Source organism: Mesocricetus auratus, unplaced genomic scaffold (genome assembly GCF_017639785.1).
Source record: "Mesocricetus auratus isolate SY011 unplaced genomic scaffold, BCM_Maur_2.0 Super-Scaffold_100018, whole genome shotgun sequence".
NCBI lineage: Eukaryota > Metazoa > Chordata > Mammalia > Rodentia > Cricetidae > Mesocricetus > Mesocricetus auratus.
In genome coordinates, this window is record NW_024429199.1 from 12974281 (window position 1) to 12998467 (window position 24187).

General features: G+C 38.4%; 1 protein-coding gene across 1 annotated transcript in view; it reads right to left on the reverse strand.

The window, feature by feature from the left end:
* The window catches only part of Tbc1d32 (TBC1 domain family member 32), a 202417-nt gene that overhangs the window by 43556 nt on the left and 134674 nt on the right, over positions 1-24187 (reverse strand). Inside the window, exons 24-27 of the mRNA XM_005073305.4 lie at positions 23593-23701; positions 22718-22811; positions 8439-8564; positions 1858-1941 (exon numbers count right to left, since the gene is read on the reverse strand). Coding sequence (XP_005073362.1) covers positions 1858-1941; positions 8439-8564; positions 22718-22811; positions 23593-23701 — 413 coding nt within the window. The remainder of the gene's footprint in view (positions 1-1857; positions 1942-8438; positions 8565-22717; positions 22812-23592; positions 23702-24187) is intronic.

The following is a 24187-nucleotide window of genomic DNA, read 5'->3' on the forward strand; positions in this document are numbered from 1 at the left end:
GCAAGTACAAAGCCAGCTTAAGTTGCATTGTGAAGTTCTGTCTCAAACAAATATAACCTCAGAAACAACAAGAATATATGTGTTAAACAACCAGGCTGAAAACTGAAAAGCATGCAAAGGCTCTTTGATACCCTAGGCAAGAGGCAATGCAGGCTTTAATAAACATAAAAAGAATAATGAGGGACAGAATGAAATAAGTCTTGAGATGTAGCAGAGGTACAGTAAGAACATAGGAGTAATATTGCAAGGCAAATATCAGTGCTGACTCCTCAGTTTTCCACTTAGATGCACCTCCTAAGACAGGACACCTAGAAAGACGGTGTATGTCAACAGGAGTAAAGCAGTCATTGCTGACACTTTGCAGTTAAAGAATGTCATGGTATCCAAGAATCTAGATAACTATTTAGTAACTAGAATTACGAAAATGAAGGTGACAAAAAAACAACAAAACTATGACTAGAAGATGCAAATTTTAAAATCATTAATTCATATGAGGTAGGTAAATGCTATTGTTTAATCTCATCTGGAACAAAGCTTGATGATTAATCCCTCATGAGAGCTTTAAAAAGCAGAAACTTAGAAGAGGTGGAAAGTTTATAGTGATGATGACAAGAAAACAGTGCTTTCCTAAAACACAGGGGAAATGGACATATGAGTTCAGACTGTGACAGCATACATGAGACCTGTACATGCTCAAGGCAGAGACAATCCCATCACAGAGGGAGGGTGATAAGCATAAAGCCCTACTCTTAGCTATGAAGCTATTGCCATTGGATAGCTGCTGAAAAAGAAAGGGTCGGACTCCTTTAGGGGTATGAACCCTTGTAGCTCAGTTCTTTTGGGAAGGCCCCCAACCCGAGTGTTTGGACAACACAAATTGGACTCAATGTATTAAAAAGGAGGGGTATGTGTATCTGGGAGTAGTCATGACTGAATATAATCAAAATATATTGTAGGAAATTCTCAAAGAATTAGAGTATTATTTTTAAAAGGGAAACTGAAGGGCTGGAGAAATGGCTCAGTGGTTAAGGGTTCTTCCTGTTCTTGCAGTGGGCTTGGATTGGTTCCTAGCACTCACATGGTGGCTTACACACATCCTTAACTCCAACTCCAGAGGACCTGGTGCCTCCTTCTGGTCTGTGTGGGCACCAGACAGACAGACAGACAGACAGACAGACAGACAGACAGACAAATAGACAGACAGACAGACACACACACACACACACTGCATACATGCATACATATATGCATGCATGCAGGAAGACAGGCAAATACACACATATGAAATAAAAATAATAATTATTTTTTAAAAGAAGCAAAAAGTTAATGTCACTGTGCCACTTTCAAGGTAGGGTCTGCAGAAGGCTATTAGGATTAGATGAGAGAAAGAACACACACACACACACACACACACACACACACACACACACACACACACACACACTGATTGGTGTTGACCAAATAATGTCATAGAGGGATACAGAAGCAAGAAGGCATCACCAGTTACATTTCTTTGATGTTGGGGAAGAATAATGAGTCAAAATAAACTTTCACTATAACTTTCCCAGTCTTATAGCCATGCAGCAGAAAGCAGACAAACATAATAGGATAGTTATGAGCTGATGAGACCAGGAAGAGGCATATGGCAAAATCAGAAGAGCAGGCAATGCTACCTAAGAAAAAAGTTTCTACTAGAGCCCAGGAACAAATGAAGGTCACAGCAACACAAGGTATGAAGTGAGAGAATTTTCAGATGGGAAAACTTGCACACATCAGTTCTCTAGAAACCTGGCACTATGAATTAGCACCTATTTACAAACCGACACGTTTCCAACATGACAATATTTTAAAATATACCTGTGTATTCCACTGAAGGGAAGCAGCATTCAGAGGGATTTTCGGTGAGATGAAGTACAAATTTTTCAAGTAGTTCTCCTAAAGCTGTAACAAACACAAGAGTAATTAGAATTTTAAAAGTCAAGAAGGGACAATGCGTGACAATGCATTTTAAGTCATAGACCAGCACATGAAAATTACCTGAGAAGGACTTGAGGGAGGAAAGGCTGCAGTCAGGATGTATTACATGAGAGAAGTTTTTTTTTAAAGGTCACCTGAACTCCACAGTTCTAAGGAGTTCAATTCGAAATGCAGACTTTTATTAATATTCACAATGTTTCTGATTTCAATTAAATTTTAATAACTTCTCTGTGAACTTATTCAGTATATAACTAATAAAGAATTATTTACTATATTTAGGTAACCTAATGATTACTTCAGAATTTGCCAAATGTTTTCAATGTACTCATTAGGTTATCATATTTTGTCATTTGTATACAGAAAAATAGTGAACTCTAAGACTCAGATTAATGCACAGCACATGTCACTTTCATTCTGTGACATATTATGCCTTTTATACTTTGTAGATGATGATATCTGTTCAAGGACCAGGTCAAACAAAGCATGCACTATCTGACTTAGAAGTGATAAAATGGTTCCTTTCTAGGCTGGTGTAATAACATCCCAGTGTTTGAATATATCCCACAAATGGATGCTCCGGGGATTATAATTAATATGCAACCCAGAGGAATTTCTTTATTTCTCTAAATAATTCTATCTGTACAGCAGCTGATTGCTTAACAACGAAGCAAGTAATCTTGAGCCACATTTTAAAATTGTGCCCTTCTCACATTTAGAATAGCAACCATGACCTTTATTAACTACATGGGTCCTACTTTACAGCCAAGTATATTTTAAGCATAAATTTCTTCAAAGAAAAATTAGTATTCAACATGTAAAAATCATATAATAAAAAAAGAATGGCGTGGCTTTCAGTAACTCTGGAGAACAAGCTATATAATATAGCATTTTGATGGCTAGAGATGAAAATGAAATGTTTTTATTCATTGAACTCTATTCGTTATATGATTTCAAAGTGAAATAAGCATTTAAAAACATGAAAATTCAATAGTCATGGCTTAAGAAATACCTGTGTGTACAGATCTGAGTTTGCAATTGCTTGGGCTGGTTCTATACTTTCAAACATTGGCACAAATTTATCAGATTTCTAAAATTGTTTCAAATGTCTTTCTTTTACGAATCCATATATAATATTCTCAGGTGACAAGTTTTAACAACTATGTCTATGAACTTTTTAGATAGATTTTGTAGAAGGACAATGTGATGAAGTTCACATATAATTATTCTTAATTTCATGGTTAAGACTAATAATCTAGCTGGATGGTGGTGGCGAATGCCTTTAATCCCAGCACTCAGGAGGTATAGGTAGGTGGATCTCTGTGAGTTCGTGGCCAGCCTGGTCTACAGAGCGAGTGCCAGGCAGGATAGGCTCCAAAGTTACACAGAGAAACCCTGTCTGGAACCCCCCCCCAAAAAAAGACTAATAATCTAAAGTGCAAGATACATAGTAACAAATATTATTCAGAAACATCATTTTAATGGAGATGTCCATTTAAACCTTCAATTATAATGTAGTTATCTTCATTGAGCTCAAGAATATTTGCTATGTGTCATTATTTAAGTATAACATTTGAAATAATGGGACAAATCAAAGCATATTGCTAAGCAATTACTGAGGTGAATTCTCTATTCAAACAAAGCATATTTTCTTCAAACACTAGGGGTTTGTTGCTGTTTTCGCACACAGGCTCATACTTCAATCTGCATGTTGCTGTGAACCTCACACCAGAAAACACAATACTTACCTATATGCGAGATACTGATACCTGCATGGGAGTTACTAGATTTGCTACTGACAGATGAGACTTGAGTAGGGACAGGATGGTTAAAGGGAGAGCTAGAGAAAAGCACAAGCCCATATCTCTTGCTACAGTGGAAACAAAGGGAGGGGTGGGGATTCTAATTTCTAATCCTCCAGCTACTAGGGAGCAATTGAAAAAATCTTATTTTGTTTTTTTGTATTTGTTTTTAGAGGCAACAAACTCAAAAAACCAGGAACATCTCCCAAAACCAAAAATGTATCAAAGGCCACCAACATCCTAGCCTTTTGGTGAAAGATTCTAAAACTTAGGGTGCAAGAAGCAATTCTTTTTTTTTTTTTAATATTTTTTTTATTTTCCATTTTAAATTTAGATAAGAAACAAGGTTGCTTCACAAGTCAGTACGAGGTCCCTCTCCCTTTCCCTCCCCTCCTCCCGTGCCCTCCCCCCCATCCCCCCCCCGTTATCCCCTCATTCCCCCAGGGAGGGTGAGGCCCTCCATGGGGGTGTCCATAGTCTGTCATTTCATATAGGGCAGGGCCTAGACCCTTCCCCAAGAGTTCAGGGTGAGAGTGCACCTCACATTGTTCTATGGGAGTCCAGAGACCGTGTGTATACTTGGGATGGGTACTGATCTGCTGTCCAAGGCTCAATAGATTACCTAGGCCTCCTCACTGACACCCATATTCAGGGAGTCTTGATCAGTCCCATGCTGGATTCCCAGGCTGATGCCTGGGATTCAAGAGTTAACCTTTGTCTGGTCAGCTGTTTCTGGGGGTTCAACCAGCCCAGTCTTAATCCCTTTGATCATCAGTCCTCCCTCTCTGTTACTGGCTTTCTTGAGTTCAGCTCAGTACTTAACCAGCCAGTAAATGAAGTTTCTGTTTCCCAGACTCTCTGGCAATAGGATTGTAGGCTGGCACTCCCCAGATCTATGTCTAAAATCCATATATGAGAGAGTACATGCCATGTTTCTCTTTTTGTGACTGGGTTACCTCACTCAGGATGGTTTCTTCTAGTGTCATCCATTTGGCTGCGAATCTCATGATTCCATTATTTTTTTCTGCTGAATAGTACTCCATTGTGTAGATGTACCACACTTTCTCTATCCATTCTTCGGGGGAGGGACATCTAGGTTGCTTCCAAGTTCTGGCTATTACAAATAAAGCTGCTATGAACATAGTGGAACAGACATCTTTGTTATATGAATGGGCATCTTTTGGATATATGCCTAAGAGTGCAGTTGCTGGGTCTTGTGGTAGGTTTATTCCCATTTTTCTGAGGAATCTCCATACTGCTTTCCAAAGTGGCTGAACCAGTTGGCACTCCCACCAGCAATGGAGGAGTGTCCCCCTTTCACCACATCCTCTCCAGCATAAATTGTCCTTGGTGTTTTTGATTTTAGCCATTCTGACAGGAGTGAGATGGTATCTCAGAGTTGCTTTGATTTGCATTTCCCGGATGGCTAAGGATGTTGAGCACTTTCTCAAGTGCCTCTCAGCCATTTTAGACTCCTCTATTGAAAACTCTCTATTTAGTTCTGCAGCCCACTTCTTAATTGGGTCCTTTGCTGTTTTGGAGACTTGCTTCTTGAGTTCTTTGTAAATTTTGGAGATCAACCCTCTGTCAGATGTGGGATTAGTGAATTTTTTTCCCATTCTGTGGGCTGCCTTTTTGTCTTGCTGACTGTGTCCTTTGCCTTACAGAAGCTTCTCAGTTTCAGTAGGTCCCATTTATTAATTGTTGATCTCACTGTCTGTGCTACTGGTGTTATGTTCAGGAAGCTGTCTCCTGTACCAATTCGTTCAAGGGTACCACCCACTTTCTCTTCTAAGAGGTTCAGTGTGGCTGGATTTATGTTGAGGTCTTTGATCCATTTGGACTTAAGTTTTGTGCATGGCGATAAACATGGATCGATCCGCATTCTTCTACATGCCAGTCTCCAGTTATGCCAGCACCATTTGTTGAAGATGCTTTCTTTATTCCATTGTATATTTTTAGCTTCTTTGTCAAAGATCAGATGTTCGTACGTGTGTGGGTTAATACCCGGATTTTCAATTCGATTCCATTGGTCTGCCTGTCTATTTTTGTGCCAATACCAAGCTGTTTTCAGGACTATAGCTCTATAATAGAGCTTGAGGTCAGGGATAGTGATGCCTCCGGACGTTGCCTTGTTGAACAGGGTTGTTTTGGCTATCCTGGGTCTTTTGTTTTTCCATACAAAATTGATTATTGTTCTTTCAAGGTCTGTGAAGAATTGTGCTGGGATTTTAATGGGGATAGCATTGAATCTGTAGATTGCTTTTGGCAGGATTGCCATTTTTACTACATTGATCCTACCTATCCAAGAGCATGGGAGATCTTTCCATTTTCTGAGGGCTTCTTTAATTTCTTTCTTTAAAGATTCAAAGTTCTTACGATACAGGTCTTTCACTTGTTTGGTTAGCGTTACCCCAAGGTATTTTATGTTGTTTGTGGCAATTGTAAAGGGTGATGTTTCTCTGATTTCTCTTTCAGCCCTTTTATCATCTGTATATAGTAGGGCTACTGACTTTCTTGAGTTGATCTTGTAACCTGCCACTTTGCTGAAGGTGTTAATCAGCTGTAAGAGTTCCCTGGTAGAGTTCTTTGGGTCATTGATGTAAACTATCATATCGTCTGCAAACAGTGAAAGTTTGACTTCTTCCTTCCCAATTTGTATCCCCTTGATCCCCCTTTGTTGTCGTATGGCTATAGCTAGAACTTCAAGTACCATGTTGAAAAGGTATGGAGAGAGTGGACAGCCTTGTTTTGTTCCTGATTTTAGAGGAATTGCGTTGAGTTTCTGTCCATTTAGTTTGATGTTGGCTGTTCGTTTACTGTATATGGCTTTTATTATGTTTAAGTATGTCCCTGTTATCCCAGATCTCTCCAAGACCTTTGTCATGAAGGGGTGTAGGATTTTGTCAAAGGCTTTTTCAGCATCTAGTGAGATGATCATGTGATTTTTGTTTTTCAGCTTGTTTATATGGTGGATTACGTTGATGGATTTTCGTATGTTGAACCATCCCTGCATCCCTGGGATGAAACCTACTTGATCGTGGTGAATGATTGTTTTGATGTGTTCTTGGATCCGATTTGCCAGTATTTTATTGAGTATTTTTGCATCAATGTTCATGAGGGATATTGGTCTTAAGTTCTCTTTCTTGGTTGTATCTTTGTGTGGCTTGGGGATCAAGGTTATTGAAGCCTCATAGAAAGAGTTTGGCAAAGACCCTTCTGCTTCTATTGTGTGGAACACTTTGAGAAGAATTGGTATAAGCTGTTCTTTGAATTTGTGGTAGAATTCTGCACTGAGGCCATCTGGACCTGGACTTTTTTTGGTTGGGAGACTTTTGATGACAGCTTCTATTTCCATAGGGGTTATAGGTCTATTTAAATTGCTTATCTGTTCTTGATTTAGTTTTGGCAAATGATAGCTGTCCAGGAAGTCATCCATTTCCTTTAAATTTTCGAATTTTGTGGAGTACAGGTTTTCAAAGTATGACCTAATGATTCTCTGGATTTCCTCAGAGTCTGTTGTTATGTCCCCCTTTTCATTTCTGATTTTGTTAATTTGCGTGTTCACTCTCTGCTGTTTGGTAAGTTTGGACAAAGGTTTGTCTATCTTGTTGATTTTCTCAAAGAACCAACTCTTCGTTGCATTGATTCTTTGTATTGTTTTCCTGGTTTCTACTTTGTTGATTTCAGCCCTCAATTTGATTATTTCCTGGCGTCTACTCCTCCTGGGGGAGTTTGCTTCTTTGTGTTCTAGAGCTTTTAGCTGTGATGTTAAATCTCTGGTATAACTGTTTTCCTGTTTCTTCATGTGAGCACTTAGTGCTATGAACTTCCCCCGTAGCACTGCTTTCAAAGTGTCCCATAGGTTTGGGTATGTTGTGTCTTCATTCTCATTGAATTCGAGGAAAAGAAGCAATTCTTAATGTTAAAAACAAATTAACTATAGAATACTGCCCTGAGATGTCTTTGAAGGATTTTAAATTATGGTTTTTCTACCTTTAATTATGCCTGGTCTCTGGGGTTGGAACACAGTTAAGAGACTAAGGTTATATTTATAGGTCTAAAAGAGCTCATGAGTTTTCTGTAGATGAAAAACTGAAGGCAGAAATTGAAAAAAAAGTGCCGTCTTCACTCATCTCTTGACCCACCTCAACCCTGATCCTACCATAATGTTAATACTTCCCCAATCTCATAAAAGATAATTACTCCCCACTGTTGTGGAATAATCTTTCTGTGCACTGTGAAGATGTGTCTTTGCCAAGGAGCCTTCTGATAGGTTTAAAAGAGCTGAATAGCCAGATAGGTAAGCAGACAACAAGCCTACACCAGTCACAGAATCTGCCTGAACCCCATCTGTCTTCCCAGCTTTCAAAACTGTGAGAAACAAATTCATATTTTAAAATTGTAACAAACCAGGTAAACTGTAGCCCCAGGAAAGGCAGGGGACCCTCCAAGCTGCTTGCCACAGACAGCTCAGTCCATAAAAAGGCTTAGGAGTGCTTTGACTACTGGTTCGCTCAGAATTACAAGTCTCTTGGGGGGCAGTGAACTTTTCCAGTTATCATTATGTTTCCTGCACACACAGGTGGAGATCTTCAGGAGCCACCGCTTCTGTTAAAATAACTGTATGCAGGCATTCCCAGTAGAAGACGCCACACTCACCACCTCCACTGACTGCATCGGGCCGGGACTTCATTGTCTTACAAAACTGTCTTCGGCAGTTTTCTATCCACTCAGTTTGTTTATCAGACATTTTGAAGCATGATAAAAGCTTTCCAATATCACTGTCTAGAAAGAAAAATAACATGTCAGAATATTACAAACTAGGTAGAGTCAAACATCCGTACTGAAGCTAACGGGGTTAAGGATAACACTAATAACAAAATAGAGCAATGATAATTTTTTACAAGAAAATAACAGCACTCAACTCTGCATATTAGAGCCATAAAATAATTGAGGGTTAACTGAACATTAGTACACCAAAATTGACAATTATCAGAGTGGCACTCAAGGACCAATGGGCAAACCACAAGCACAGCACATAAGTAGACAGGGAATGTTTCTCATCTAAGACAGGAAAAGTTGAGCCGGCAACAAAGAACCTCATCAGATTGCCTACAACATGTACAATTTTCAAATTATTATTTAGATTTGAGATTTCCTACTTAATAGTTTCAGACTTTGGTTGGCACTGGGTAACTGACCATGGAAGGTGAAGCTACAGGTAAGGATAAACTACTGCCTTCCTGTACATGTTCACACAGAGAGCACACACAGAGAGAGCAGTCTGACTGAGGTGCAGAAGGTTCATGATCTAAATTACAGTTTTAATTAGTCTTACAAGGCTGACACATATCATCCATCATCCCACAGTTATCACAGCCAGAATTGCGTTTGTATGCATAACTAATGATGGATAAGGATAGTGGAGTTACAAGGAAAGCTTCTTATGATCCCACTGTGGCACAGACTTTGTACTTGACATGTTCCTGCCTCAGACTCCAAAGTACTGGGATTTTAGGTGTGTGCCGCCATGCCCAGCTCCAAACAAGAATGACAGCCTTAGAAAATCAAGATGATGCACAAGTAACTCCCTGCCAAAAAGTACCCACTGTCATTTTAAAAAATTAAAAAACAAACTGCAATAATCATAAAATTAAAAATGTGTTCAATACCAAACAATATGAAAAAAGAACACTGTGATTTATAACTAGTAAATGAAGCAATTAATGAAAAAAGGTTCTCAAAAGGCTAAGATAAACATTAAACACAACTGGAGATTTAGAGAAACACAAAAAGGAAATGGTTAAACAGAGTATAGTTTATTATTAAATACTGTCCTCCCACTCAGTAAGAAAAAATGCAAATAGCACTTGTATAACCACATTTATAAGTCTTGAGTCATTACAATGAGCAAAAGGAAATATGTACAGAGGATGTATCCTATATGTTTCTGTTTGTGTGAAATGCTAGCACTGGAAGAATGATCTTACAGCAAGCAGTGGTTCTCAGGTGCATGCAGTCTTGTTCCCAAAGGCGCATTTGGCAATAGGAAGTGGATGAAGAGTTCTACTTGCATCTGAAGGGCGGAGGCCCAGAGATGTTGCTGAAAATCCCTACATGTCAAAGAGCACTCTGGCTCCCCGAAAAACCCAACTTTCCAAAATACTAATGGTGCTCAGGTTGAGTGGAGGTTGAGAAGCATTAATTCACAGGAATAAAAAAGACCAGAGACTACCTGTGACTAAGGAAGAAGAAAAGATGATGCTGAGTAAGAGAGGCTTGCTGTGAGGTCATGAGAAAACATTGTATTTCATTACGATGGTTATATGTCTAGAGATATTTGTCAAATTTCAAAATACTTTCTTTAAATGACAGTATTTTATTATATATAAAAACTATGTATCATGTGTATGTGAATGTTTATAGATAATTGAAAACCAATGACTAAGCAAATTAGAATGCCACTCAAACATGAGTAGTTCTAGGTCACAATTTGATGTAACATTTATATTGGACCTAACTAAACTTTTATTAAAGGAATGTGCTTATATATAAAGTTTTTGCTTATGAGAGTCCTAAGGGATTTGGAAGTGAAGCTCATGTTGATAATCCCAGTGTTACAGGGATGAGTAGCTTAGAAGCCACCGAGGAGGTACCTTTCCCCATTCTGACAACTGATATTATTTCCTTTCTGTTACAGTGAAGAGACAAATTTTTCATTTTTAGTAATTGGGGATATTAAATAATTTACCAAAATATATAATTAAAGGGTTATATTTATAAGATATAAACAATGGAGAAAACAGACTATATAATACAAAAAACCTTTAATTTAAAAAAGTAATAATGTAAGTTTAATATAAATACAAAGAAACCCTACTATTCACTTGAGAAATCAGCCTTCTTTTAGTTTCAGTATGTAATCATGAATCTCTATGTACAAAAATATTAAGAGATGCTATGGAAGGAAAAGATATATCAAGGTAACTATCAAGAGACTTACAGTCCACTTCATCTAGCCAGAACTGAAGCATAAACTTACTTGTAGAATTATTGATTTCCATTTGTATTTGTATTCCTTTCTTTCCAGTCATATTAACATGGTCATCATTTCATATTACCCTTGTTATCATAAGCAAGAGAAAGCACTAGAAGAGTCTTCCAGAAGCAAAGGGGATAAAGACAGACACCCAACTCTAAGTTTGGAAGAAATATATAATATTTCTTCTTTCAACATCATATAATTATTCAAGCAGCTTTTATCACAACATTTTCATATAACATACTGTGGAGTTTGAATAAGAATGTCCCCATACGCTCACAGATTTGAATGGCCACCAAGGAGTGGCATTATTAGGAGATGTGACCTTTTTGGAGGGAGTGTGTCACTGGGGGAGGGGTTTGACATTTCAGAAGTTCAAGCCAGGCCGAGTCTCTCTTGTTTCCTATGTGGTTGTAGAACTCTTAGCTACCTCTCCAGCACCATGTCTGCCTACGCTCTGTTCTGCCACACTTCTTGCCATGATGATACTGTAAACCAACCCCAATCAAATGTTTTCTTTTGAGTTGCCATGGTCACACTGTCACTTCACAGCAATAGAACACTGTTTAGAGCACGTACTTCGCTTATATTCACCTCCATTACCTTCCCTGGCCCCGACAGTTTCCTGTCTCTTCCAAATTTATCTCCTTCTTACTTTATTTTCCTTTTAATATAGAGTCCATATAGGAGAGATTTGTGACATTTGTCACAATGTGGCAAATATGTGACATTTATCATTTTTTAATCTAGCTTAGTTCACTTAACTTGATCTGCAGCTCCATCTGTTTCATTGTAAACAACCTAGCATCTAAAGTCTTCCTAGTCTTTGTTAAAGCAACTGCATTTCCTGAAGATAGGACAAGTTTAAAACAGAGTCCTCTTCTTCAATTTATCACTTCATTTTTCTATACTTGTTGGCTAAACATTTACTGAAGGAAATACCAACAAAGTTTTTAAAGATGGAGAATCTATTTGTTTTTATCATTTTACTCAACAAAAATAAGATATTAGCTATTTTAAGTAGATAAATTCATGGAAATAAAACCTCATTCTTCAAAAGAAAATGAGTATTTTTAAACTGGGTATTTTAACATCTGCAGCCCAGAAGAGAAATCATGATCTTAGTGGTACTAAGTTACCAGTCGCTTCACTTAATGAGTTGATGTCAAATAAGAGTCAGCTACTTTTATCTATTAGTAATAAATCAGAATTACAAGAATAAAAGTAATAAAGAAATAAAAAGAGAATGAAAACATGTATTATTTGACAAAAAGGACTAGGTAAGTATTTGAGATAAGGGACAGTTTATTGCTAAATATATTTATATATTTATATGTGTAAGATAGACTTCAAAGGACTTTTCTAACAAGAAAACTAATTTTCACCATCATGTTGCATGGCATTGTATTTGTACTATATTGTTCCTGAGTACTCATGTTTATTGCCCATAGGATTGCCAATTTCATTGTTGTTGTTGCTCTTAGGGTTGTAACCCGATATTTCGTATAAGTCATCAGAATGACTATATGGCAAAGCAATCTAGTCATTTGTTATTTAGGTACTTTCCATTCCTCTACTGAAATATTACTGCAAAGTTGGACATGGTAGTGTGCACTTGTAATTCCAACACTGGGGAGAATGAGGCAAGACCTTTAATTCAAGATCAGCCTGGGATACACAGTAGGACACTGAAACTAAGAAAGAAATAAAGAAAGCAAAAGAAAACAAGAGCTGCACCTACCATGCAACTCTTTCTCCTTCCCTTCCTTAAGAAAGCTTATTTCTACCCATTCTATCAGTGATAGTCTAATGCTGGACATATACTATTAGGATTGCTCAGTGCACTGTAATCCATTTGTAAATAAAAAAAAATTGGCAAAATACAACCCTATGGGAAAGGAGTTAAATATAGTAAGACATGACAGTTTGTTAAAGAAAATCAGTAGATAAATGAATACTGTCTTGTTAAATTAGCATCAAGTTTTATTGAGAAAATGGCAGGTATCTGTGATTCCACAGACTGAATTTCAACATTTTTCATGCAAATAAGTTAAATTACTAGCAAATCTTCAGCTATGAGGTATGGAGTTAGCCAAGGCAGGGGAAATGCTGTCATCATACACTAGCCTTAATACCTAGAAATTCCATGACTCCATAACATTAAGAGATATTAGTGAGTGACATAGAATGTCATGCTCTTATTTTAGCTCCATCTCTGCTTTAGAAATGTTATGTACTTTTACTATTTGTTTCCATTGTGACCCAAGAGAATGCAATAATGCTTAATTATTCCATCAATAGTATTCCACATTCTAAAATACTCAAACAATACAAACAAGAACTTTTTCCTCTAGTAACAACCTGTTATTTTACAGAATTAATATATGTTAATTGTGGCAAGGACCAGAAATCCCAGCACTTTGGAGGTGAAAGCAGAAGAATCAGGAGTTCAAAGTCATCCTCAGCCACATAATAAGTTTTGAGCCAGTGAGAGCTACATGCAACCCTATCTCAAAAGAATTCTTTTTTAGAAAAAAATCCTTTTCTTTCCCATAATATATAATTCACGATGTCTGCAGACTTATACTTCTCCTAATATTCTTGTCATAATGTCCCAAAACAATTTAGATAACATACATGTAGCATGGCAGAAAACTCATGTATTCACCTAAGACATGATATGGCTCCTGCATACAGAAATACATAGAAATTAAAGGTTCAAGCATTTATACTGAATTTATTCAGACCTCAAAACTTACATGCCAACAAGTTTGACATGAAATTCACTTTTATTTTGTATTATGCACTTTGTCCTTATCTCACTGAATTTGTAAAAAAAAAATCTCCATAGGCAAACTTAAGAGATATTGCCATTTATAGTTATGGGTTATAACTTAAGTCATTTTTTCATATGGGAAGACATCAGAAGGATTTATCTGTGCTTTAATATTGTAAGGCACATTGCATTAAGGAGTGATTATCAGTGAGGAAAGTGAGGAACTTGTTCTTTATATAGTAGTAAGAGGATGTTTTGCTAGGCAGAATATCAATGTTCCATCAGATAAGTAGAAATATGATGGAAGAAGCAGAAAAATAGAATACTGACACTATAAAAGGCTAAATTTGAAATAACTGTACAATGAAAGGTTGTTCATTTGGGGATTTTTTCTAATTATGGAAAAATGGGATAAAGCATTCAAAATGAATACTTTTATGTGTCATTAAAAATGACAGTGACATTTTGTAGATGACAGAGTAAGTATAATAAGAGTACCTAACTCTAGAAAGAGGTATACGGATGTCTACTGCAAGGAGCTGTCACCCACAAAGTATTGTGGGTGTTTAGTCAGATCTGAGGTTATTGCAGCTGAGAGTGAGAATTTCTAAAGTTACATTAATTTGTAAATAATTTCCAGTGTCCAATGATAAAAATCAGAAAGACAGCATTTTATGATGGGAAAATAAAAGGGGAAGAAACCTATTGTTGACTCCTCTAGACATTGACTGTGTGTGTATTTATTGCATACTACCTGTCTTACTTAGATGTTTGATGCTGTGACAAAACATCAAAAGGAATACAGATTTATTTGGCTCACAGTTTCAGACGCGTTAGTCCAAGATTGCTGATTTTATCACTTTGAAGCTTTGAATGAATATGTTCATGAATATACTAAAAATCAATAAATTATCTTCTTTAAATGGGTACATTAGTCCAGGCGTTGGTGGCACATGCATTTAATCCCAGCACTAGGGAGGCAGAGACAGGCGGATCTCTGTGAGTTTGAGACAAGCCTGGTCTACTGAGTTCCAGGACAGCCTCCAAAACAAAAAAGGTACTTGACATGGTATATTAATTATATCTCAACACAGCTACTAATGGTAGTGAAAATCAGTATTTATCCCGAGTATACACATGGACTTTGGACTCCCATCCAACAATGTGATATGCACTCTCACCCTGGACTCTCGGGAGAGGGTCTAGGCCCTGCCCTGGATGAAATGACAGACTATGGACACCCCCAAAGAGGGCCTCACCCTCCCTGGGGAAATGAGGGGATATTGGGGAGGGGGGTTGGGGGAGAGCACGGGAGGAGGGGAGGGAAACGGAAAGGGACCTGGAACTGACTTGTGAAGCAACCTTGTTTTTAATCTAAATTTAAATTTAAAAAGAAAAATAATAAAATAAATACATAAAAAAAGAAAAATACCTGTATGATTGGTCCAGAATGCAAAGGATAATTACTACAGGAAGAACAGAGGAAAGGGCAGGGGAGAAGTGTCCTTGTTTACACAGGTGGCTCACACTAGTTGTCACTCTATTTAGACACAAGAAAGTAAACCTTCTGGAAAGCCCTCTAGAAGAATTGACTAGCAAGGAGTGATTACCAAAGAGTTCCTGGGAGCATTAAAAACTTCCCTTCTGTGAGGAGTTACCAGGACACTTGTAGCTCTCCACAAATGGCCCACACACATTTCTAAGACCAAAGAAAGCTACCCTAAGGGTCTTGTTAATGGATTTAACAATATATAAGAAAAAGACGAACAGTATACTCTCTCTTTGAGGATGCCAGCACCCACTAAGTGAAATCCACATCAAAATAATATCACAATAAAAAAATAATTCCACCGTGTGATGATGTCCTGAGTGAATGTGTACTGTTTGTTGTGGCAGGTTTGCAGAACCCCAGAGACTAACCCAAGGAGTTGACACTTCTGATGCAAAAGCAAAAGGTTTCTTTAATTAAGCTGCAAGCTCGGATCTCACCCCGTGGCAGGGAGATGAGATGCCCACCAGCCAAAAAGAGAAGCTTTTAAAGGGAAAGGGGGGAGGGGGAGTCCTGAGTTTCACTTTCCAAGGTTACAGAGATTACTTAGCATACCAAAGGTTATCATGAGACAAGGGCCTTGAGAAGAGGGGAGTAGTAGTCCTGAGGTTGCAAGTCTCAGTAGGGTTCCCATAGTTACTGAGATTACTTAGCATAGCAAGTTTTTTATACAAAGTTATCGTAAGATGATAAGACAATGACTGCATTTGGTTATGTAGAATTAATCGACACATCTGTGCTCTGGGATTCCACGGTCGGAGCACATCCTGAGATTGTGGGCTAAGGGAGTAGCTGCTGGTGCTGTTGCAACTGCTTGTGGGTCTGAGCTTCTGATCATGTAACCCCCCTCACTTAGTTGGGGACTTTTTTTTTAAATTACGTTTCATCAGTTGACATGGGCATGGCCATGCCAAGGACCCTAAAGCTTCAGACCCAAGGGGAAATAGCCTTTTCCCCCAGAGTAAGGTTCACAGAGAAGGCAAAGTCTTCTTCCTGTCCATGGATGTTGATGGTGTAAGCAGAAAATGTCCACTATAGATTTCACTGCCTGGACATTTACATCCTGAAGACCAATCCCCTACAGAGATTGCTGTGGGGATACCTTGCTTGTACAAATAAAGCTTGTCTGAAGATCAGAGGATGGAGCTTGCCACTAGCTAGCCATAGAGGTCTGACGGTCTGTACAGACAGACAGGACAGAGAGAAGAAGTGAGATGGCTGGGGAGAGACAGGAAGTGAGATGACTGGGCAGAGAGAGGATGTAAGTGGGAAGAAACAGGAACTCACCCTCTTTTCTGTTGGGAAGCTAATGAGGTAAAAGTGACTTTGGCTTGTTCCTTCTTCTCTCTGATCTCTCAGCATTTTCCTCAACATCTGACTCCAGGTTTGTATTATTTAGACCAACTAAGAACTCCATTTAGAGATTGCTTCTACTCAGATTGGCTAAACCTGTCTCCTTGATCCAGTTGTATATCATAAGCCCTGCCTCCTTGTTTGTCTGTCTCTACTACCACTGCCTCTTTATCTAGCAGTATGCAATAATCTGCCTCTCTGATCAACAGTATATAGTAAACCTGCTGGAACTTCTCTGTAAGAGTCCAGATTACCCAATCCCAGCCTTGTCTGTACATCTGTCTGTCTGTGTGTTTGTCATCTCACTTCCTGTCTCTCCCCAGCCATCTCACTTCTTCTCTCTGTCCTGTCTGTGTGTACAGACCGTCAGACCTCTATGGTTAGCTAGTGGCAAGCTCCATCCTCTGATCTTCAGACAAGCTTTATTTGTACAAGCAAGGTATCCCCACAGCAAGCATCCCTTGCTGTCCAAGACAGGTCTGTCCCTGGAACCATGCTAGATGTGATGCCACAAAATCAAGATATGTAGGACATGAATATAATAGTTTGCTTATGTTGGTCATATAAAGGCAATGTATGTGTGTGTTGTCCCTCTGTGTGGCATATTGGTTGGTATGTACCTATGTGTCCAGGTGTGCTCAGATATGTGTGGCCAGATGTTGGTGTTTCAATGTCTTTTATTGTTTTTCCACTTTCTATTTAAGATGTGGTCTCTCACAGAACCTGGATCTTGTCATTTAGGCTAGACTGCCTGGCAAGTGAATCCATGGCATCTGGTTGTCTGTCTCCTCCAGCATGTGTGCCATTACACCAGCTGTAAGTGGTGGCTAAGGATCTGAACTGAAATCCCATACTTGCTTGGCACGTCCATTACTCACTAAGCTCTCTCCCCAGCTGGGATAAAAGTAATTTTAAAAAATAATAAAAGATTCCTGATACAGAAAAACAGAACATTTCTTGTTTTTCTGAGATATTTCTCTCTAACGCCTTCAGTGTCTGGAGTATGTTACTCAGTTCCTCAGACTATTTTTCAGTTTCAGCATGGGAAGTCTACATTTCCCTCACCTCTTACAAAAGAATAAGTTTTCATCCCAAACATGAGAAGAGAATAAAGCAGAGCAGACTGGCGAATAGGTCATACCAACTCCTCAGAGAATCTAGCTTACAGAATAAAAACAAGCAAGTCAGAATACCATCTTACAAGCATCCTGTGGCAAGCAGGAAGGGCACTATGAACTAGCTTCCAGCAGTTCCAGCTATGAGCTAGCCTCCAGCAGTTCCGGCTCAGCAATTCCAGCTGGCAGCTCCTAGCATGCTAACCTGCTCCTGCTTTGTGGCTATCACACAATCCCATTTGTGTCCTGCAAAGTGAGCAATATAAATTACACTAGAATAGTTCAGGAATATTCCAAGTATTAATTAGTGCTAACATATGCAATGTAATGCTTGCATTTGATGCTCTGTGCTCATATATAAGTAGTGTATACACAACATATACATGTGTACATGTACACATGGAAGTCATTCGTCAATAGCTTTTAAAAGGCCACTTAAATTTTAATAATGTTGCATGGAAATGTTTATAAAGAGAACTAGCTGAACTAGATAATGTCTCCAGACTTATATTTATAGAGATGAATCATCTTACAGCTCATACTGATGCCAAGGAACTAACAGGAGACAATTTAACCTATGAGGAGATGCTAACTGTAGCAAGGGGATAAATCTAGAAGCTGGGAGATAAATCAGGATCATTTTATCACATGCACATAACTGAAATGAATTTTTTTCAACAATGAAATCCTAAAAGTCTGTGTGCAAAAGATGACTAACATAACACCTGTCAGAATCAATGTATCATGCCTTCTGAATCAAAAAGCAAAGTACAAAATAAAGACTACTGCTATTAAAATAATGCCCATGTCTCAAAGTATTATTAGCTTGAGCAAACATTGCACAGTTAATGTTTACTTAATTGTTTCAACCACACTAGTTCTAACTTAAACCCTTTTGAACATGAACTTTGTTCCATTTTTCTCATTAAGTTCACAGAACTACAGTCATGTCTGAGAAAAACACCAGACATAATTTTCAGTTCCTCTGGCATTTTCTGTGTCCCTTCCTATAATCATGGCACAGACATTAGGAGTATTAGAATGATATAGAGAAATTATGAAGTTAATATATTTTTGCAAAACCTCTTTCTAAAGTATCTTCACATGATCACTGTTGCTTAGATCATTTTCTTCTTAATGAGAAGCATGATGAGCTCAGGATCAGTCTTCTTAGGATGGTATGCCAGCTACCATAGTTAAATTAGGACTAATGTCTGGTTCAAACATTTGTGGTTATTCACGACTGGGAACACAATACAAACAAGTTCCAATCATGTGGGAAGATAAGAGACTAACTAATGCTAGAATTGTACCACACTTCCTAAAACAAAGCATGTGCCAGCCAGGAGTGCTATGACAAAGGCACTATCCTTGTAAGCTATAAGAGGACTTTGCTTACAGGAGTAACCTGATCCAATGAGAGCTTCAGAAGCATCATTCTAGCTGCTGTGTGAGAACAGACTGAGTACAGCCAGTCTGGTGAGGCAGGAGAGGTTTATTTTAGATCTGTAGAGTCAAGAGGACTTCCTGTCAGATTACTTTCAGGGCTAAAGGAAGGGAAAACTCCAAAACAGCCTTTAGACTTATTGCCTGAAGAAATGGAGACACAAAAGTTGCCATTTCTGAAATGGGGAAGAATATCAAAGCAATAGATTTTCAGAGAGTGTCAGAAATTGATCGCAGTCGGGTTAAGTCTGACTCACTTACTAACCTTCCTAGAGAGATGTCACAAAAACAGATACAGGAGCCCAGAACTCAAAGTACAGATGAGAGCTGCAGATGTCATTCTGACAGCCACTGGCATACTGGGTTCAGTGACAAGCTAAGAATGTCACAACCGTAAATGGCCAGGAAAAGTGAAGGCTACTAAAGACTGAGCCACACTCCAAAGTTTTAGAGTTGGAGATTTGAAAGATAAATTAAAAAAAAAAAAGATACAAAGACATATTTACCATAAATTCAAGAGGAAAACTGAAGAACTGAATTTTCCAGAAGACAAGACAAGCAGAAAATGTTTCAAAAGAAGAAGGGGTGGGGGGCGTCGGTAGTGGAGGGAACAGAAGGGGGAAGGCTGCTCTTGCTAGGTCTAAATAGAACAAGGATTAGAATGAGGCTGACCCATCTACTGAGCTGGAGTGTTGGCAGAAAGCCTAATGATCAGCTCACAGGTGGGTTTAGCAGAAAACAGCATGAGATATAGACACAGATATGCACTGTCTGCAAAAAAAAAAAAAAAAAAAAAATGAAGGGTGGAAATGGAACTGCAAATTTAAATTTAAGAATGGGAGAATCGGGGTTTGGGGAAAAGCTCACTCAGTAAGACAATAACAAAGACCTGAGTGCAATCTGAAGAATCTACATTTCAAAAGCTGGGCATGGTGGCACACTTGTAATTCCAGCAACTAGGAGGCAAAGACAGTAGGATGCCTGGAGCTTTTAGGCTAGAGAGTGTAACCTACTCGGCAAGTCCCAGGCCTCATTGAGACCCTGCCTCCTTACCCCGCCCATGCACACACATACAGGGGCACACACAAGAATAGGAACACATGCCTGGGTGGTGGTGGCGCACGCCTATACTCCCAGCACTCAGGAGACAGAAGCAGGCAGATCTCTGTGAGTTTAAGGACAGCCTGGACTACAGAGTGAGTTTCAGGATAGCCAGGGCTGTTACACAAAGAAACCCTGTCTCAAAACAAACAAATAAACAACAACAATAGAATAGGAACACACACATACTAATTTAAACAAACAAACAAATAAATAAATAAATAGTATCCCTTTTGGCTTATGGGAAGGATGCAGTAGGGAGTTTAGGCTTTAAAAAGACCCATGTTCTGCCACTGTGACAACATGGGTCAGCCTCTAGGACTTATCTACTCTATGAAAGATAGCTACTGCCTGACCTCATTAATTTGTAAAATTTAAAGATTGGACTCTTAGAAGTAAACTGACAAATGATAGTTATGGAGACCTAAAAGACAAGCTCTGGAGATGTTGGTCAAGAGATACAAAATTTGAGTTACAGCAAAGATGCCCAAGAGATCTGTCTGTGACTTGGAAATCAGTAACAAAGGTGTATCCATGGAAGCAATCACCACTACAGCCAGGTAAGCAGATAAGGAATTTTCCCTCTCCCTCCCATCCTCCAATTCCAATCCCTCAGTCCTATCGCTAGCTTGGTAGCAGAGCACCTGCTGCATTCGCTCCTTCCTGTCTGGCCCCATTCCAAAGCAACTACACAGATCGTCTCCTACAGCTTTCCCTTTGTCCTACAAGCCTTCCTGTTTTACAAATTTGTCTCACCTGCTAACACTCACGGCAGTCTCTCTCCCTGGTAACCCACTTCCATGAGGACTGATTCATGGGTGTTAATGAATTATTTTCATCCTTGGGAAATCTCCACTTATAGCTTATTTTTAAATTTTCATTTCCCTTGTTCAAGTTTTCAAAATAGTTTGATGAAACAAATTAATGAAGACAGAAGTTAGCCAACAAAACTGACAATGAATCTGTTCTTCAGAAACATAGTAAAGAAACGCTTTTCTCCAAATGAAACTTAGCAACGGAAACAGTGTTGTAGTATGTCAAGGAAGACTGACCAAGAAAAGGGTTGAGGGGCTGGGAAAAAAAAAACAGACCTTGATATGTTATTTATAATTGATGTGTTATTTATAATTCCCAGGGAAGGTTCCTCTACTCAAGACTCATGAAACATGCATTAGGGAAGCAAGCATACAGGTTAACAAATGTTGAAATCTAAAGGATGAAAAAGATGAGAGACACATTGTCCACAGTCTGACAGAAAGACTCAGAGCAGACTAGGAAGATGAGAGCAAACACTTGAAAATGGCCTGGGTTCACTGAAGGGTGGGAGTGAGGACGAAAACATCCAAAGGGCACCATCACAAGAAGCTCCTCCTGAAAAATGTGTGATATTACTCCCAAGTCTCTGAAAAAGTAATAGACTTTGTCATGCAAGAGCGAAACCCAAAGCCACAATTTTAAAGTGCATTAAGTGAATGTGAGATAAATCTTTTACAGATGATTTCTTTTGGATGTCTGTTTGATGGCATTATAAAGGACAGGATGCTGATGAAAGAACTGACTTCTAAACCCAGTGAAAAGTTTGATCGTGGGCCCTCATAATTCACGTAGGAATTCCTTGTCTCAGGGACTCTTAGCGTAACCCTGGCAGTGTGTGGTGCTGTCCTGTGTCGAACGTGGCTCCTTTGTACCAGCCACACCTTCTCTCACTGTTGCTTTCACCTTCAAAATTCACACTGAGTTCAAACTCACAGTTCCCTGAATTGTAATTTGTTCCTTCCAGTTTTTGGGTGGCTTGAACATTGAATGTTCAAGTACTCAGAAGATGAATACCAAAGCCATATTTTTTACACAGGGTTTTGTTTGGTAAGGTAGTTTGATTATATACTATCCATTTCACTCACGTTACACTGAAGAGCTACACAACTATCTATTCATGATAATTCCTCCAAAGATGGATAAAATACTTCCCAGTATAAGTCAAATTTTAACTACATGGGGTTTATGTAAACACAACAGTCATTTAAAAACACTCTAATGAATAAAGAAAACTTCTACATAGGCAGAATTTAACTAATCAGGAGCTGCTGATTAAGTTTCCTAAAACAAAAAATTTTAAAGATGTATGTATTTCATGTGTATGGGTGTTTTGTGTTCATGTACTCTGGAAGCCAGCAGTGGGCGCCAGAGACCACAGAACTGTAATTACAGATGGTTGTGAACCACCATGTGGGTGCTGGAAATGGAACGAGGTTCCTCGGCAAGAGCAACAAATGCTCTTAACTTCTTTGCCATCTATACAGTCCCTACTAATTCAGGCTTTACCCCAAACATCTATTGCTACTGAACCTACTTGTTATACATTTGCTGTAAGTAATACTTGTTTGGCATCATACAAATACTAATTAGACAAACAACAGGAGTGAAATATAAAAACTAAGAGGGCAGCAATGAATTCCTGCACACATACTGAGTGGAAATCAACATTAAACTTCCTTATAGTTTCTTTCTCAAATTATAACAAGAACACTCGAATATCGTTTTGTACAAATGATTTACCTTGCTTTATATCAGTACTTCGTAGAACTTCTGAAAGGTAGCAATGTGGCAACGGATATGATGAAAACATTGGCCAAGGATATGGGTCATCCCCCTAAAGCACAGAACACAGGTAACTTTAGGGATGGGGTAGGATACTGAACTTCACACTTCCTAAAGTATCAGACATTTAAATTGACTTTTTTGTTCATGAAATTTTTGTTCAATTATCGAGTTATTTGCTACCATAATCCACTATCCCTAAAAGGCAATAAGGAAAATAACAGAAAATTTAAATAAGTTGGACTATGATAACTTATTCTTGTGACTTGAACTGATAATGATTAATTTTTTTCATGAAAGGGAAAACATAATCTTCAAAAGGTCTTAGATTCCCTCATTCCAAAGTTATTTTTATTTTGCCAATCATTTCTAGCTGATCTTTTCCAGGATGAAAGTCACAAAAAGGAAGTTCTTAACCACCCTCCATAAGGACCATACACTCCATACTGTAAAACATGAATAAATACAACAATTAGGAGTCATGAACAACCACCCTACATAAGAACCACACACACTCCATACTGCTAAATGTGAATAAATACAACAGTTAGAAGTCACAAAAGAGAAAGACTTCAAAATTCAAATACTTAAGGATACTCAGAAGAATGACAAGAATGTAATAAAACAATAATCTACTACTCTTGGACACTCATCAGTAACTCATGAGCTCTTGGAGACAACACTACTATTTTATTTTGAATGTGTTTACCTGTTTTGTGAAGTTTGTTAAGCAACAAAAATTGAACATTGGTATGCAGAAACGTGGAAAATGTTGCTCAGTGCCACTTCAGTTGGATACTTCACTTTAAAACCTGTCAAAATAATGCACTCACCTTCTCAAGCATCCTTGGAGGCAAAATCCGCTCCAAGGGCCCACCAATGAGATTAATCCTTACAAGAACATGATTTCTCTCTACCGACAGGCCGTCAATTATAAAGTCCCTGAAAGAGAGTACACATCTATTTTGCTGCCTCCTTACCTGAATATGGTTTGATTTTTAAATCACATCACTAAATTGCAAAGAGAAAAAAAAAAGACAACAAAACAAACAGAAACAAAAGGTATCTGCAAAACACACTGGTCATCACAATATTTACAATACAGAAGGCTGCATTCATTTTCTGTATAATTACTTCATTGCTATCAAAAAACATTATGACAAAGAGTATTTTCTTTATGAATGATCCTATATTTACAGAAATGAGACAGGACACTGTTTTATTTCTGAAGTAACTTAACCATCTTTAGGAAAACTACTCCTGGTCTTGGCCACTGAAGGCTAGGTTTACAGCCAAGGAGACACAGGTTCTCCAGGTTCTAGGGTCAGTGCCCAAGCCTTTCCCTTCTGTATATGAAAGTTTAGCATCAAATGAAATATCCTACGACTATCCATGGCCTGCAGAGGAGGGAGGCATGCGGCTGTGTTC